This window comes from Lemur catta, chromosome 6, assembly GCF_020740605.2.
Source record: "Lemur catta isolate mLemCat1 chromosome 6, mLemCat1.pri, whole genome shotgun sequence".
NCBI classification, from domain to species: domain Eukaryota; kingdom Metazoa; phylum Chordata; class Mammalia; order Primates; family Lemuridae; genus Lemur; species Lemur catta.
Window position 1 is genome coordinate 57,293,492 of NC_059133.1, and position 17,552 is coordinate 57,311,043.

A 17,552-nucleotide genomic window follows, 5' to 3' on the forward strand; every position below is an offset into this window, starting at 1 on the left:
CCAGAGGGAGAAGGACCAGAAAATGAAACGGAAAGCCGCTCTCCTGGCCACTGCCCTCGGATGACCTGACCCAGCCAAGAAACCTGGCCCACCACGGGAAGGAGGACCCAGGAGACGAGGGACCCTGAAGCCTGACCAGTGCGCCTATTGTAAGGAGTCTGGTCACTGGAAGCATGAATGGCCCAACAAAAGAAACCACCCACCGCCAAACAGGAACCTGCCCAGGGGCTTCCAGCAGGAGCCGGAGACCCAGGACCTCATTGGTCTCACTGGGGTCGACTCAGAATAGGACCGACCGGGTTCCCTGACTCTTGGCCTCCGGGAACCTATGGTCGTAATGGAAGTGGGGGGGGCCGACCAATAAAGTTCATGGTGGACACTGGGGCAGAACATTCGGTGGTAACAACCCCCGTGGCTCCACTTACAAACTGGGAAACCACCACAGTAGGAGCCACTGGAACTCGAGTAGCTCGACCCTTCTGCCAATCCCAAATATCCCAGATGGGGGGCCACCAGATAAGACATGAATTCCTGTACATACTAGAATGGCCCGTGCCCCTCCTAGGTCGAGATCTCCTGAGCAAACTGGAAGCCCAGATCACCTTCCACCAGGAAGGGACCACGAACCTCACGCTCGGTGCTCCAGAGACTCTCATAATGGTGGTCACCCTGCCTTGGGAATCGGAGTGGAAGCTATACGATGAGGCCAAAGAGAACAGAACCCACCTGACTTCCGGCACGATTTTCTGTTGGTATGGGCAGAGGACAACCCTCCTGGTCTTGCACACCAACATGCAACCCTGGTGATCGAGATGAAACCGAGCGCGCAACCGATCAGGAGACGACAGTAACCCATCCCCAAGGAGGCTCGAGAGGGAATTCAGGAACACATCAATAGGCTTAAGCAGGAGAGGATTCTGGCAGAGTGCCAATCCCCATGGAACACTCCTCTCCTGCCAGTCAAAAAGCCCAGTGGAGGTGGATACCAGCCCGTCCAAGACCTGTGACTGATTAGTGAGGCCACAGTGACTCTCTACCCAGTGGTACCGAACCCATACACCCTGCTAGGCCTCATTCCTCCTGATGCTGCCTGGTTTTCTTGCCTGGACTAAAAAGATGCTTTCTTCTGCATGCAGCTCGCTCCAAAGAGCCAGCCCCGGTTCGCCTTTGAGTGGGCGGATCCTCAGACTAGAAGGAAAACCCAGCTCACCTGGATGCGACTACCACAGGGATTTAAAAATTCACCAACTATGTTTGGGGAGGCCCTAGCCACTGACCTCATCTCCTTTCTGCAAGAAGCCCGCTGCACACTTCTACAGTACGTCGATGACCTCCTTCTAGCGAGCCCAACCAAAGAAGACTGCCAATGGGGAACCCGGTGCCTGCTCCAACTGCTCACTGACAAAGGATACAAAGTCTCCTGGAAAAAGACCCAGATCTGCAGGCAACAGGTGAAGTACCTCGGTTTCCACATCACTCAGGGGCACCAGACACTGGGACATGAGCGTAAGCACACCATCTGTACAATTCCCAGGCCGACCAGATGGAGACAACTCAGGGAATTCCAATAGGCGCCCTATGTGGGCCTGAAAACAAAGAATTGGAATGGGCCGAGAGTCAGGAAAGGGCTTTCCAGGAAATAAGACTTACTAAAAAGAGCCCCTACACTAGGGCTCCCGGACCTCACCAAAGACTTTAACCTGTTTGTACATGAGAATAAACAAGGGGCTCTGGGGGTTTTGACTCAAACTGTGGGCCCATGGCAGAGACCAGTGGCTTACTTGTCAAAACAATCAGATCCAGTAGCAACAGGATGGCCACCTGGCCTCTGCGCACTGGTAGCCACCGTCCTGCTAGTCAAGGAAGCAGACAAACTCACACTGGGACAGAACCTCCGTGTGCGAGTCCCTCATACAGTGATATCTCTAATGAACACCTCAGGGCACTGGTGGCTCTCAAGCAACCGGTTAGTGCAGTATCAAGGACTGCTATGTGAAAATCCGTGGGTCACCCTGGAGACTGTGCAGACCCTGAATCCTGCCACCCTCCTACCCACTGAGCCAGGGCCCCCAGACCATGACTGCACCGAGGCGGTAGAGGAGGTCTATGCCAGCCGGCCAGATCTGAAAGATAGTCCTCTACCAGCACCAGACTTAGAACGCTACACGGATGGCAGTAGTTTTATCCAGAATGGGAAACGACTGGTGGGCTTCGCTGTCACCACAGTCGATGAGGTCATCATGTCAGCCCCTTTGCCCCAAGGATGGTCAGCACAAAGGGCGGAGCTATGGGCCCTCATCCAAGCCCTCAGGCATGCCTGGGGTAAGAAGGCAAACATATACACAGACTCTAAATATGCCTTTGCCACAGTACATATCCACGGGGCAATATACAGGGAGAGGGGACTGCTGACTGCAGGTGGAAAGGAGATCAAAAATAGGGATGAAATCCTCCAACTGCTGGAGGCAATTTGGGAGCCCAAAGAAATTGCGGTCATCCACTGTCGAGGGCACCAAAAGGGCACAGATCCAATTGCCACCGGCAATCGCCTGGCAGACCAAGCGGCCAAAAATGCAGCCACCTGAGGACGTTCAGAGGACAACACTGCAACCCAGTGCCAAATCTTGCTGGCACTCGAGTGGCCTGAAAAACCAAAATATACTCCAGAAGAGAACCAGTGGGCAGAGCAGGAGAAGGCCAAGAAGGAAACAGACGGGTGGTGGCACCTACGAAACCATGACATCTTTATCCCCAGTAAATTAGCATACTCTATTGTCTCCCGACATCACAACCTGACTCACTTGGGGAAAACAGCCCTCACGCAGCTACTCGCCCAGTACTACTACATTGCCAAACTTCTGTCCATCGCTGCAGCAGTCAGCGCCCGCTGCCAGACCTGCACTAAAAACAATGCAGCAGTCAGGCCGAGACCCGCCCCAGGAATTCAGTACACCGGAACCTCTCCATTCAAGGATGTGGAAGTTGATTTCACAGAAGCAAAACCACGTTGGGGCTATAAATACCTGCTGGTAGTGATATGCACCTTCTCAGGCTGGGTCGAGGCAGTCCCTACCTGGACTGAAAAGGCTAGGGAAGTGGCAAAGTTTCTGTTGAGAGAAATCATCCCCCGGCATGGTCTACCACTCTCATTTGGCAGTGACAATGGACCAAGCTTCACTATGGAGGTCATGCAAACCCTCACCAAGACACTAGGAATCAAATGGAAACTACAGACAGCCTACAAGCCACAGAGCTCAGGGAAAGTAGAGCGCATGAACCGGACCCTCAGGACCACTCTAGCGAAGCTATGTCAGAAAACACAATTACCCTGGGTAGACATGCTAAGCCTAGCCCTGTTCAGAGTCAGGTGCACACCGGGGCCCACAGGATATTCACCCTTTGAAATCTTGTTCGGTAGACCTCCCCCACTCATCAAGCGATTAAGGGGAGACATCAGACTAGGGGAATTGCATACACACACACACACCTCCAAGCTTTAGCCAAAACTATGCGCCATATCCACCACACCATCCTAGAAAAACCACTTATCGCCCTGGGTCTCCCTGTCCACCCCCACCAACCTGGGGATCTAGTCTGGGTAAAGGACTGGAAAAGAATACCCTTAGAGCCCACCTGGAAGGCTCCCCATACCATGATACTAGTTACTCCCACTGCTGTTAAAGTTGCAGGTATCACTCCGTGGATCCACCACTCCCGGGTGAAAAAGGCCAAAGCAGACAACGAAACTGATCTCTGGACTGCACATCAGGACCAGCAGAACCCACTAAAGATCCAGCTTAACCGTCTGCCAACGAGGACAGCCACACCCAGGACTGAACAGCAGTAAACGGGACCACCGGCCCTGGCCCTCATTGGGGTTGTAGTGACTTTACTGGGGATTGGACTCTTCTCGGTAGCTCTGGAAGATTGGACTGTACTGCAGAGGGCATCTCTAACTGTGGTATTTTGGCTCATTATAGGATGTCTCCTGCCTCAGTCCCTACCCTCCTCCTGGTTGGGGCACTTGTCCTAACAACTATGGTGGAGGAACCCTGCCCTGAAGTTTGTTATGCTAGGACTTGGATCCCCTCCACTAAAGGGATTACTCGAGGCTTCTGGACCACGGGAGGTTTCACAGTCAGCACCTTTATGCCAAAGATATGTTATAGTGAGGCTCAGGTGTGCCACAGTGGAGGAAAGAAATACTGGACTGGCACCATTACAGGTGATATTTGAACCTGTATAGCCCCAGGGGGCAAACCAGCTTGTTGGACTTACTACACCCACTGGGGGATGTCTGATGGCGGAGGAGTCCAAGACCAGGCTAGAATCCAACAGATCGAAGACACAAGGGCTCAGCTAATTAAGATCTGGCCTCAGTAACAGAGTCAACTTATAAGAGGCCAGATCTTACTGGCATATGAAAGATCACTGAACCCCTGGAAACCTCTCCCCTAATAACCTGGTTCCTCAATATAACCCTCCAGGCCCTGCCTAACCATACTTCATGTTGGGTCTGTTTACCCCTCCAGAAACGTGTCTATATTAGGGTCCCTGTGCCTCCAGGCTGGAACTCTAGTATCTTGAACCCAGGCCCAAACAAAACATCCCTGGTGGGCCCAGTAGCATGCAGTGTCCACTTAGCCATAACTTCCCACATGCATATCACTTGCATTACTAACGTGGGAGAGAATGAAATATTGAGATTCATACTGGGTGAACTCTGCACAAATAACCAAACCTTACCCAGCAATGCTACTGCCACCTGCTCCCGGGATGGCATATTCTTTCTTTGTGGAGACATTGCCTATCTCTGCCTCCCAGGAAACTGGACCGGGACCTGCACCCAGGTCTTCCTCACCCCAGATGTTTCTATCTTTGAAACCCAGAAACTGGAAGCTGCACTAAGCCCCCACCCAAACACCCGGAAAAGGCGGGCCTTACTAGCGTCGGTCCTCATAGCGGGAGGAATTGCTGCTGGGACAGGAGCAGGAGTAGGAGGCATAGGAACATCCCTGAGCAAGTTATCCCAGGAACTAAATGAAGACATGGAACGAGTGGCAGATTCCCTACTGTCCCTCCAGAGTCAACTGAACTCACTAGCAGCAGTGACCTTACAGAACAGACGGGCCTTAGACCTACTCACTGCTGAAAAAGGGGGGACCTGTATATTCCTAGGGGAAGAGTGCTGCTACTATATAAACCAGACAGGAGTAGTAACCACAAAAGTCAGGGAGCTAAGAGAAAGAATCCAGAAAAGAAACAAGGAATTAGAACAAACCTGGGGTTTCGACTTGGGACAATGAACTTCATGGCTACTACCTCTGGCTGGGCCACTAATAACTATTCTTCTCCTTGTCACTGTAGGTCCCTGCATACTCAGCATGGTTATAAAATTTATAGAAACAACTTTAACCTGGAGAGCAACAGCTCACATAATGGCCTTACGAGGCTATCACCCACTGGGAAATGATGCCCTATAATAGACATATAACGGCATCAAAGAGGGGAATGATAAGGAAAACCCCCATCTATTACTTAGCACAGCAGCCACCGGAGACCCCCACCCCTCACGGAAGACCCGCATCGGCACATCAGCATAACACTAAACCTATTACCTGGTGCAACAACTACCCTATTACCTGGTACAGCAACATAATACTAACCTATTACCTGACATATCAACTAACCTATTACCTGGCAGGCATTAGTTACCTGAGACCCCACCCCTTGGATCACCTCCAACTTAATAAAAGTGGGAAAAATTGGGTAGACGGGGCTCAGAATTTGGTGGCGAGACCCCTCTGAGCCCACCGACGAATAAACCTTGATTCTCCGACTCTCCGTGTGCCGCTAGGTTTGTCCTCAGGACCACTCGCTGTAACAAAATGTCTGTACAAGTCCTTTGCCCATTTTTTTGTTTTTAAATTATTTATTTAATTTTTTGAGACAGAGCACACTCTCACTCTCAGGAGTCCAGTTGCAGGATCATAGCACACTGCAGTCTCAAACTCCTGGGCTAAAGTGATCCTCCTGCCTCAGCCTCCCAAATAGCTAGAACTACAGGCACATGCCACCACACTCACCTAATTTTTCCATTTTTTGTCAAGATGGGGTCTTGCTATGTTGCCCAGGCTGGTCTCAAACACCTAGCCTCTAGCAATCCTCCTACCTTGGTACCCCAAACTACTGGAATTACAGGAATAAGCCACTGCACCCAGCCTGACCCTTCCCTTCTTAAACACATCCTTCGTCTTTAGTTTGCTTTGCACAGCACCTTTGGAATTCATTTGGTAATATAATAACATGCAGAGCTTGATACAACAGAGTACTTACCTGTAAGATGGGCGCCGTGCTAGGATTCCGTGGGCTTTCTGTGAGGAGCCTATGCTGTCAGATGAGTCCTGAGACTCTTCACTTTCTGATAAAGATGATACCTAAAAAGCAGAACTGGTTTTAATGTGATGAACAATGTAGGTGGGAAAATTGAGTTCTTACTTTTAGAAAAAATAATGTCTCCACTCACTCAAATTCAATTGCACATTAAATCTAAGGTCTAAAAGAAAGAACAAAAGGAAAAGGAAAAAAGAGAAAGTTTATTTCAGGAGTCTAAACCAACTAAAGTCTGTCCACCAAATAAAGCAATACTATTCTATAAGAGTTAAAAAAAAACAGTCTCTGTTCTCACTCATGCACATTACTTGAGAGTTGTTTTTTGTTGCTGTTTTTTTATCGCTAATCCTCTCTGATTTGGATTTCAGACATGCTAAGTTGGAAAAGCCTGCTAGATATCCAACTGCTGACACTGAGGAGACTGCTAAATATATAAGCCTGCAGGTCAGGGAAGAGGTCTGAGCTAGATATACAAATTTGGGAGGCATAGCTCTTTAGAGTCCTTAAAGCCATGGGACTGGATGGCCTCACTGTAGAGGAAAGAACCAAGGACTAAACCCAGGAACTAAAACATTGGAAAGGGGAGGAGGAACCAGCAAATGAGACTGAGAAGGAGTTACTACTGAGGAAGGAAGAGAACCAAATGAGTGAGCTGTCCTTGGAAAACTAGTGAAGACAGTATATTTAAAGAGAAAAGAGTGACGAACCATGTCAAATGCTGTTTACAGGTGAAATAAAACAAGGACTGAAAACAGACCATTAGATTTAGCAAGGTGGAGGTCACTAGCAACGGCAGGTATAAATATACATAATTTAAAAATATGTATAATCAGCTTTATCTCATTTCACAATTAATATATGTAAAGCAGTACACAGCACATGGTACACATACAATGAATATTAACAACAAACACCTTAGAACTCCATCAACACAACATACAAATTTTAAGCTGTGGCAATATTTTACAATTGAGGAAATAAATAGTTTTCAATTTTTTTAATTTTTTATTCTTTATTAACTGCTCCCCCTCAATTTTTAAAATGTATTAAATTTCTCAGCATTTGTTCAAAGCTAGATTGTGATACCTGACTTCATCTTTATTTTAAAAAATAAAATAACCTAAACAGGCCTATAAAAGGGACATAAGAAGGCAATTCTCTACATTAGTTACTATCTACAGAAAGCCTTCCACACTAAACACTAAACTATTTAGATTTAGACATTAAATTTCCGGAGAAACTTGTTTTACATTTTGTCATCTCCTTCAAAAATGAGTTCCAGCATACAACTACTCACTCATATGTTAAATCTATGTCTTATGACAGAAAGAACTGGCCAGAACCAAATAATAAATTTAAAATAACAAATAATAAGCAAAATCTAAAACAAAAAAAGGAAAAATCTGTTAATTTTATCTTTTCCTCAAGCATCACAGATACTCCATTTCTAATCTAAACCTTTAACTATTTTCACTATCCTTAAATTTACTCCAAGCCTCCCACTGAACTCAAGTAAGAAAATAATTTGTAAAATTAACGAATTACTTGTAACTAAGATCAAGTATTTTTCTTTAATGACAGTACCAACAAACAAGAGTAAGTCTTCATATAAAAATTTAAAACTCCATGCAGCCACCTCCTTTCATACAGGAATACCACATAAAGATGCAGCTCTAGAGTTGACAACACTGCCATATTCAGGAAGAAAAAATGAGGTATATAGCTTTTCTTCCAGGATAGCTGCTTCTAAAAATGAGAAATAACTGAAGGCATTCTGGGACTCCTAGGAGCTAGAAGATAAAATGGGGAGAAACTAAAAAGAAAAGGAACCCAAGATGGCTCTTTCTTTTCTACTGTTGTCAGGTATTAATATGAAGGTAGATAAATATAAAAAAAGAACTTTACTACAAGCATAAGGTAGGTACTTTATTACCTTGCTAAGACTCTTGCCATCATTACCTTTGCTTCAGAATAGTCCTTTCCATGAAGGATACCAATGGGATAAAGGGGTTCTTTCTCTTTAAAAAAAAGTCGCCCATTTCCTTAAATTATAAAGAAAAATAATTTCCCCCAAAATTGTCTTCCATTTTCACTGAATATTTTATACATGAAGCCAGAAATTCTAAAACTTTTCTATTTGCCTGCTTTGGTCTGCAATCTCATTTTTATTTTTCTTAAAAACAATGGTAACTTTTAGGATCTGTAGTCTAATTTCTAAGACAACTAGGTACCTTGGTTTATAAAATATATATCTATATCTATCCATCTATATATTTTTTAATTGAGACAGAATCTCACTCTGTTGCCTGGGTAGAGTACAGTGGAGTCATCATAGCTCACTGCAACCTCAAACTCCTGGGCTCAAGCAATCCTCTTACCTTAGCCTCCTGAGTAGCTGGGACCCTAGGTGTATGCCATGACACCTGGCTATTTTTTTATTTTTAGTAGAGATGGTGTCTTGTTCTTGCTCAGGCTGGTCTCAAACTCCTGAGCTCAAGCAATCCTCCCGCCTTGGCCTCCCAGAGCGCTAGGATTACAGGTGTGTGCCACCGCACCCAGCCTACAATATCTTTTTTTAAAAATCCATCCTTTTTTTATTTTATTTTTTTGTAGAGATGAGGGCTCGCTATGTTGGCCACACTGATCTCAAACTCCTGGCCTCAGGTGATCCTCCTGAGTCAGCCTCCCAAAGTGCTGGGATTACAGGTGTGACCAACTGGCAGCCCTATGATATTATAACTATAGCAAATTCAATGTATCTGAAGACTCAGGTACTACCCTCAACCACTAAGTCTTTGAATTTCTGTACCATTTGCACGTGTGGTGGGTGAATTACAGAAGACTGAGCTGTCTGGATGACCCCCTGAACCTGTACTTGCTCTCCAGGAAGAAGTACAATAGTCACTGGTGCAGATCCTCTTAATGACATCTAAGAACAAATAAAAATTCAATTAACAAAATACAGATTGTACCTATGCACATAAGATAGCTGAGTTCTTAACACTGGAAAACACATTTCACAGCTGATTATATTTAATCACAGCTATTAACCAAACATTAGGTACCTTCTGTGGACCAGACACTGAACTAGGGATTGAGATAAACTAATTATAACAAACAGAATATGAGCTATAATAGAGGAAAATCAGAAAGTACTATACTGTAGGAGCAAAGAAAGGGTATTGCTTCAGCTGGGTCTTGAATGATAAACAATTCTCCAAGGGTGTATATGGGGGTAGTGATTAGGGGGACTGGAAGGTATTTCAGGCAGAGGAACTGATTGTGCAAAAACATGGAGGCTCTTTAGAACATGTTATTCTAAAGTGATTTGGTTGAAAAACAATCAAGAAATCAAGAGTCAAAAAGTGAGAGAAATACTATCTTTGGGCAGTATCTTGAAAGAAATACCAAATATTTTCAAGGAAATGATCGAATCATGAAATTATAATTTATTTCCATTGAAATCATGGAAATAGCATGATAAAATGCTAAACTAAGAAAAGTCCACCCATCAAGGGTAGAGCACAGGCTCACCTCAAGTTGTACCTTTTCCAAGAAAATTTCTCAAATATTTTCAGTTAACAGAGATCTCACCTTCCTCTGGACTACTCCGGTTCATATCATTCCTCTTGGACTTAAGTCACAAAATAAAATCCCAGGCTACTTCTCAGGCCCTGAAAGTAACCTTCCTGACTGCTCCCCTCTGATTTCTTAGTATTGGGCCCCAGAACGCTGCCTTATTCCCTTTCATGGAAGGTTCTTTTCCGCTTCCCAAGACTGGATTAAACTCCAGTTTCATGATCCCCCAAAATGCCCACGGTTATGAAATTTTGTATACAAAATTTATCCAGGTACTGAGAACTGCAAACTCAGCACAAACAACTCCATCCAACCCCCTCCTTCTAAGAGACTTGACCAAATTCTAACCTGGCTTCTATCAGGTCAAGGCTGTGTCCCTTGGATGACCTGCCTGAGATCTGTGAGCTAGTCTGACGCCACTACACTCTAACCGGGGCACCAGAGCAAGACTCTGCCTCAAAAAAAAAAGGGGGGGGCGGCGCCTGCCTAAGAAAGCTTAATGCTGCCAAAAGAATTTACTGTTTACATCCATTGGGTGTCGGGCAGATAGGACGGGCGAGGAGGGGATGGGAATATACACACCTAACGTGTGCGGTATGCACCGTATGGAGGAACGGACATGCTTGAAACTGACTCGGGTGGGGCAAAGGCAATATACGTAACCTAAACATTTATACCCCCGTAACATGCTGAAATTAAAAAAAAAAAAAATATATATATATCTCCACACCATCTAAAAAAAGAAAAGAATTTACTATTTGTTCCAGTCAAAACTTGACTATAGGCCTCTGTCCTCACTTTTCTTACAGCATTTACTTCAAAAAACTTGCAGCTGTAAATCCTTTCTTTGCTCCTTGAGATGTAAATATTCTACAACTCGGAAATGTCTTTCTCAAGGGCCTAGGAACCATCCCTTTGAAATGTAACCATCAAGAAGGACAGGGTCTCTGTCTCCCGATTTCTGTGGGGGAGTAGGAGCCTACCCTTGATAAGTGCCAGTGAGCACACACAGTTGGCTAGTGACAAACCTTCCCCCCAATGTCTTCAGTACTTTTCCTTTAGCACACCCCTGTGTTTAAAAAGCCCAATATGATTATAATGAAGCTGAAAAATTCCTATTGCCTAGTGACAGATACACAGAAAGGGACGTGTGCTAACATAGGCAGAGACTGGAGTGACACAGTTGGAAGCTGTGGAAGTTATCGATAGAACCAATCATGCAAGGTACCATGAGCAAGAAACAAAAACAAAAGACAGCAGAATCAGACGCAAATGATTTTAGATAATGGCATTATCAGATACAGATTATAATACAATTATTCTTACTATGTTTAAAGAAATATAAAGAGATTATGTTTCAAGATATGAAAAAGAACCAAACAGATTTTCTAGAAATATATAATACTTGAAATATTAAAAAATCACTGTTCAGATATACTAGAAGATTAGACAAAGCTAAAGGGAAAATTAATGAAATGAAAGGCAGGCAATAAGAAATTATTGGAACTGCAGCACAGAAAGACAAATAAATGGAAAATATAGGAGAAGTTAAAAGACATGGAGGATAGACAGAGTCTGTTAAAAAAAAATGGATGGTTGCATCTGTACTAAACATGTACAGATTTTTTCTTGTCATTATTCCCTAAACAATACAGCATAACAACTATTTACATAGTATTTACACTGTATTAAGTATTATAAGTAATGTAGAGACGATTTAAAGTATACTGGAGGATTTAATCAAGATTGGCTGAATTCAGGGATGCAGAACCCCCAAATACAGAGGGCCAATTGTACTGAAGATGAAGGAAAAGGGATCTCAAATGGAAACTTAGACATGGAAGAATGAATGAAGAGCAAGGAAAGTGATAACACGTGAAACCCAACAAACATTAATTGGCTGGGCACAGTGGCTCACGCCTGTAATCCTAACACTCTGGGAGGCCGAGGCGGGTGGATTGCTCGAGGTCAGGAATTCGAGACCAGTCTGTGCAAGAGCGAGACCCCGTCTGTACTAAAAATAGAAAGAAATTATCTGGCCAACTAAAAATATATATAGAAAAAATTAGCCGGGCATGGTGGCGCATGCCTGTAGTCCCAGCTCGGGAGGCTGAGGCAGTGGGATTGCTTGAGCCCAGGAGTTTGAGGTTGCTGTGAGCTAGGCTGACGCCATGGCACTCACTCTAGCCCGGACAACAGAGCAAGACTCTGTCTCAAACAAACAAACAAACAAACAAACAAACATTAATTGAATAAATTTATGTTTTGTGGGATTAAAAGAGAAAAGATAAAGTCCTAATAACAGTAACAAGGTAGAACTATGATAGAGATAAATGTTTTATGGTCCCTAGATCATCTGGGAGGAGAGTAAAAGTATTGATTAACTTTAGACTTTACTAAGTAGGCATGCTGTAATTAGGATAATCACTTAAAAAGCAGAAATAGAGTTTACATACAGTTTAAACTGCTACAAGTGATGGGGGGATAGAATGAGATGAAATAATCCAAAAGACAAGAAAGATGAGAAAAAGAAACATGGAAGTAGGTCAAAAGCACAAATTAAGAGTAGGTCTAACTCCATATTTATCAGTAATTATGTTAAATGTACATGGACCAAAAGCTCCTGTTGAAAGACAAAAGAGACTAGATCTTTTAAAAGTTCTAGCTATAAATTGTTAACAAGAGACATATCTAAAACATAAGCATATATAAAGTGAAAGTAAAAGCACAGGAAAAAGATATGCCATTGAAATATTAACCAAATTAAGGCCATGTTAGTCAAGTTTTAAAGGCAAAAAGCATTTAAAGACATAAATAAAAGGGACAATTCTCCAGGAAAATATAATTTAAAAATCTGGGCCAGGTGTGATGGCTCCTGCCTGTAATCCTAGCACTTTGGGAGGCCAAAGCGGGAGGACTGCTTGAGATCAGGAGTTCAAGACCAGCTGGCCGGGGACAGTGGCTCACGCCTGTAATCCTAGCACTCTGGGAGGCCGAGGCGGGTGGATCGTTTGAGCTCAGGGGTTCGAGACCAGCCTGAGCAAGAGCGAGACCCCGTCTCTACTAAAAATAGAAAGAAATTAGCCAAAACAACTAAAATGTATACAAAAAAATTAGCCGGGCATGGTGGTGCATGCCTGTAGTCCCAGCTACTCGGGAGGCTGAGGCAGAAGGATCACCTGACCCCAGGAGTTTGAGGTTGCTGTGAGCTAGGCACTCACTCTAGCCGGGCAACAGAGCGAGACTCTGTCTCAAAAAAAAAAAAAAAAAAAGACCAGCCTGAGCAAAAAAGAACAAGACCCTGTCTCTACAAAAAAAAAAAAAAAAAAAATAGAAAAATTAGCTGGGTGTGGTCACACATGCCTGTAGTCCCAACTACTTGCAAGGCTGATCCAGGAGGATCACCTGAGCCCAGGAGTTTCAGGTTGCAGTGAGCTATGATGACACCACCCTACTTTAGCCAGGGTGACAAAGCAAGCCACTGTCTCAACACAAGCAAACAAAAAAAAATTGCATTCATTTAATAACATAGACTCATACACTCAATCATAGCATAAGTTGAAGGACCACTAGGAGAAATAAACAAGCCCACAATTATAATGGTAGATTAACATATTTCCCTCAGTCATAGAACAAGCAAACAAAAAGTTGATAAGGATACACAAGATTTAAACAACACAACCAACAAAGTTGATGTAATAAGTAAATATAGCAACTCTGCATCCAACAATGACAGAAAAGAAGAGGCTGGGCGCGGTGGCTCATGCCTGTAATCCTAGCACTCTGGGAGGCCGAGGCGGGTGGATTGCTCGAGGTCAGGAGTTCGAGACTAGCCTGAGCAAGAGTGAGACCCCATCTCTACCAAAAGTAGAAAGAAATGATTTGGACAGCTAAAAATCTATATAGAAAAAATTAGCTGGGCATGGTGGCACATGCCTGTAGTCCCAGCTACTTGGGAGGCTGAGGCAGTAGGATCGTTTAAGCCCAGGAGTTTGAGGTTGCTGTGAGCTAGGCTGATGTCACGGCACTCACTCTAGCCCAGGCAACAAAGCGAGACTCTGTCTCAAAAAAAAAAAAAAAAAAAAGAAGAGCTGGGCATGGTGCCTTGTAATCCCAGCCACTCCAGAGGCTGAGGTAGGTGGATTGCTTGAGGCCAAGAGTTGAAGGCCAGCCTGGGCAACAGGGCAAGACCCTCAACTCCAAAAAAAAGTAAATGTTTAGTGCACACTAAACATTTTGAAAAGTTTACTTTAGATTTTATGAGAGTAAAATTTATATTGCAAATTAGTTCCTTATTTATTAATTCTGTGAGCAAAATCATATACTTTCCATTACCTTATAGGAAAAGATACCAAAGAACCACAGAATTGCTTCTCAATGATAATTTGTCAATATTCAATAAAATTTTAAAAATTCCTTCTCAAGTAAAACAAGTATTCAAAATTATATCATTATTTAGAAAAGTGTGCTGAATATGAAAAATTTGAGATACAAACTCAACATTTCTAATGAATTCAACAAAATTGGGGTCTTACCATTAAGGGCAGAAACTTGCTGGTCATGGTTCCTCTGAATAGTGGTATGTGATAGTTTTCTTCTAAGGTACAGCTGTTCTTGGTTAGTCTTATTTCTCCCCACCCTTTTTTTTTAAGAGATGGGGTCTTGCTAGTTTTCTTCTAGCGTGCAGTTGTTCTTCGTTAGTCTTATTTCTCCCCCAGCCTTTTTAAGAGATGGGGTCTTGCTCTGTTATCCAGGCTAGGGTGCAGTGGCACAATCATAGCTCACTGTAACTTCAAATTCCTGGGCTCAAGTGAGCCTCTTGCCTCAGCCTCCTGAGTAGCTCGGAATACAGGTGTGCACCACCACACCCAGCTAATTTTTTAAGAAATTTTTGTTTCAGCCTCCCAAGTAGCTGATACTACAGTTCTGTGCCACTACACCCAGCTATTTTTTTAAAAATGTTTGGTAGCGACGGGGGTCTTGCTATGTTGCCCAGCCTTATTGTTCTCTTTTATCAGTAGAGAATGCCAATGTGTGTACTCATATTTCCTTTGGAAAAACTCACATATTCTCAAGACCTCGTGGGTTTCCAACATCCAGACATTTTGAATGACCTTGCCAACTCCATCTTAAAAAGACATGACAATATTATTTTTGTTATTACTACACTTCAGTTGTAGATTAGAACATTCACTCTATAATTTGGGGGAAATTCGTTGCTTATAAGATGAGGCTACTCATGTTAAATTCTTCAATATACTTTGGTTAAATATTATGAAGCCTGTGCCAGGTGCAGTGGTGTGTATCTGTAGTCTTAGCTACTCGGGAGGCTAAGGCAGGAGGATCACTTGAGCTCAAAAGTTCAAGGCCAGCCTGAGCAAGATAGCAAGACCTTGTCTCTTAAAAAAAAATTGTATATTAATATACACACACACAGACATATATATAAAATGAACACTTTTGGTCTATTAGTTCAGTCATATTACTTTGTATAATTCTGAGCTGTACTCTTAACAGTTTTACGGGCCACATCCAGAGTATTATAATGTAATAGAGTTATTATAGCAAGATGATTATCCTAAAATGTCTACTACAAGCCGGGTACGGTGGCTCATGCCTGTAATCCTATCACTGTGGGAGGCCAAGGCAGGAGGATCACCTGAAGCCAGTATTTTGAGACCAGCCTGAGCAAGACTGAGACCCCGTCTCCACTAAAAATAGAAAAATTAGCTGGGTGCAATGGCCTGCACCTATAGTTTCGGCTACTCGGGAGGCTGAGGCAGGAAGATCGCTTGAGCCCAGGAGTTTGAAGTTGCAGTGAGCCATGATCACACTACTGCACTCTAGCCCAGGCGACAGATCAAGATTCTGTCTTTTATATTTATTTATGTGTATAAACTATCTTATATACTTTATATATTTTATATAAGATATAAAATACCCACTACAAGTGAAATTTTATTATAGTGTGATATTGGAAAATTATATCTACTCTGACATCCTATTGAAGAAATTATAAATATTCCTTACAAATATTTTTCCTAGCTACGACCCATTCAACAAAATATCTCATTTCACTTTGTGTGAAAAATAAATGAATAAATAAATGAATAGAAGATGAGAAAATCTGAGCAGTTTATAACTCTTGATCTGCTTTCAAAAGGAAAAATGATCTCTTCAAGCATGCATGGAGCATTCACAAAAATACCATATAAATAATAAAACAAACGTTAATAAATGTCAAAGAAGTATAATTATACAGAGTGTTTTTGGACTATAATGGAATCAAACTAGAAATCGATAAACAGACCACAGAAACATCTTCGAACACATGGAAACTAACACACTCCTAATTAACCCATTGGTCAAAGAGAAAGTGTCAATAGAAATTTAGAATATACATAGAACTGAATTAAAATGAAAATACAACATATCAAAATTTGTGGCAAGCATCTAAAACAAAGCTGAGAGGGAAATTTATAGCACTAAATATTTTTATTAACAAAGAAAAAAATCTCAAATCAATATTCCACCTTCCTACCTCAAGAAACTAAAAAAAGAACAAAAGAAATTCAAAACAAGCAGAAAGAAGGGAATATTAAAGAGCAGAAATTAATACACTGAAAACAAGAAAACAATGAAACAAAAAGCTGGTTCTTTCAGGGAAGAATCTATGAACCTCTGGCAAGACTGACAATGATAAAAAAAGAGATAAGACACAAATCACTAACATCAGTAAAGAAACAGTAGATAGTCATTATAGACCCTGCAGCCACTAAACGGATAGTGAGGGAATACCACTTTACACTTATAAATTTGACAATTTAGAAGAAATGCACCAATTTCTCAAAAACCACAACAACTAAAATTCAGCCAAGATGAAACAGCCTGAACAGTCCCTCTGGAAAAAGAAATTTCCAAGTCCAGAGGTTTCACTGAAGAGTTTTACCAAGGATTTAAAGGAGAATACCAATTTCATACAATCTCATCCATAAAAGAGAAAAGAAAGGAATACTTTACAACTCATTTTATGATGCCAAAGACATTACAAAAAAAGAAAGGCAAACCACAGACCAATAGCTCTCATGAATTTAGTTCTCACAAAAATCCTCAACAAAGCATTAGCAAATCTGAGCTGGGTGCATGGCTCATGCCCATAAGTCCCGTCTACTCAGGAGCTGAGGTAGGAGGAGGATCACTTGAGACCAGGAGTTTGAGACCAGCCTGGCAGATATAGTAAGACCCTGTCTCTTAAAAAAAAAAAAAATAGCAAATCTAATCTAACAACATAAAAAAAAAAAAAATAACCCACAACGATCAAGTGCAATTTATTCTAGGGATGCAAGGCTGGTTCAACATTTACAAATCAATGTAATCCACGACATCAACAGGCCAAAGAAGAAAAAAGTCATATGATCATACCAATTGATGCAGAAAAAGCATTTGACAAATCTGACATATTTCATGAAAAAAACTCTCAGAAACCTAGTAAGAGATGGAAACATCTATAAAAGAACCTCTATAAAAAATCTACAGCTAACATCAGACTCAATGGTAAAGGAATGAGTGCTTTCCCTCTA

At 42.6% G+C, this 17,552-nt stretch overlaps 1 protein-coding gene across 3 annotated transcripts in view; it reads right to left on the minus strand.

The window, feature by feature from the left end:
* Window positions 1-17,552, minus strand: part of ATF1 (activating transcription factor 1) — a 51,335-nt gene that overhangs the window by 16,074 nt on the left and 17,709 nt on the right. Inside the window, exons 2-3 of one of the 3 annotated variants that reach the window (XM_045554931.1) lie at window positions 15,038-15,100; window positions 6,337-6,437 (exon numbers count right to left, since the gene is read on the minus strand). Coding sequence is in view for 2 of the 3 variants with exons in the window: in XM_045554930.1 (XP_045410886.1) it covers window positions 6,337-6,437; window positions 14,508-14,534 (128 nt within the window). In the remaining variant the exon portion in view is untranslated. Of the gene's footprint in view, window positions 1-6,336; window positions 6,438-14,507; window positions 14,600-15,037; window positions 15,101-17,552 lie in introns of those variants that run through there. The other 2 variants (XM_045554930.1, XM_045554929.1) reach the window with 2 other exon arrangements.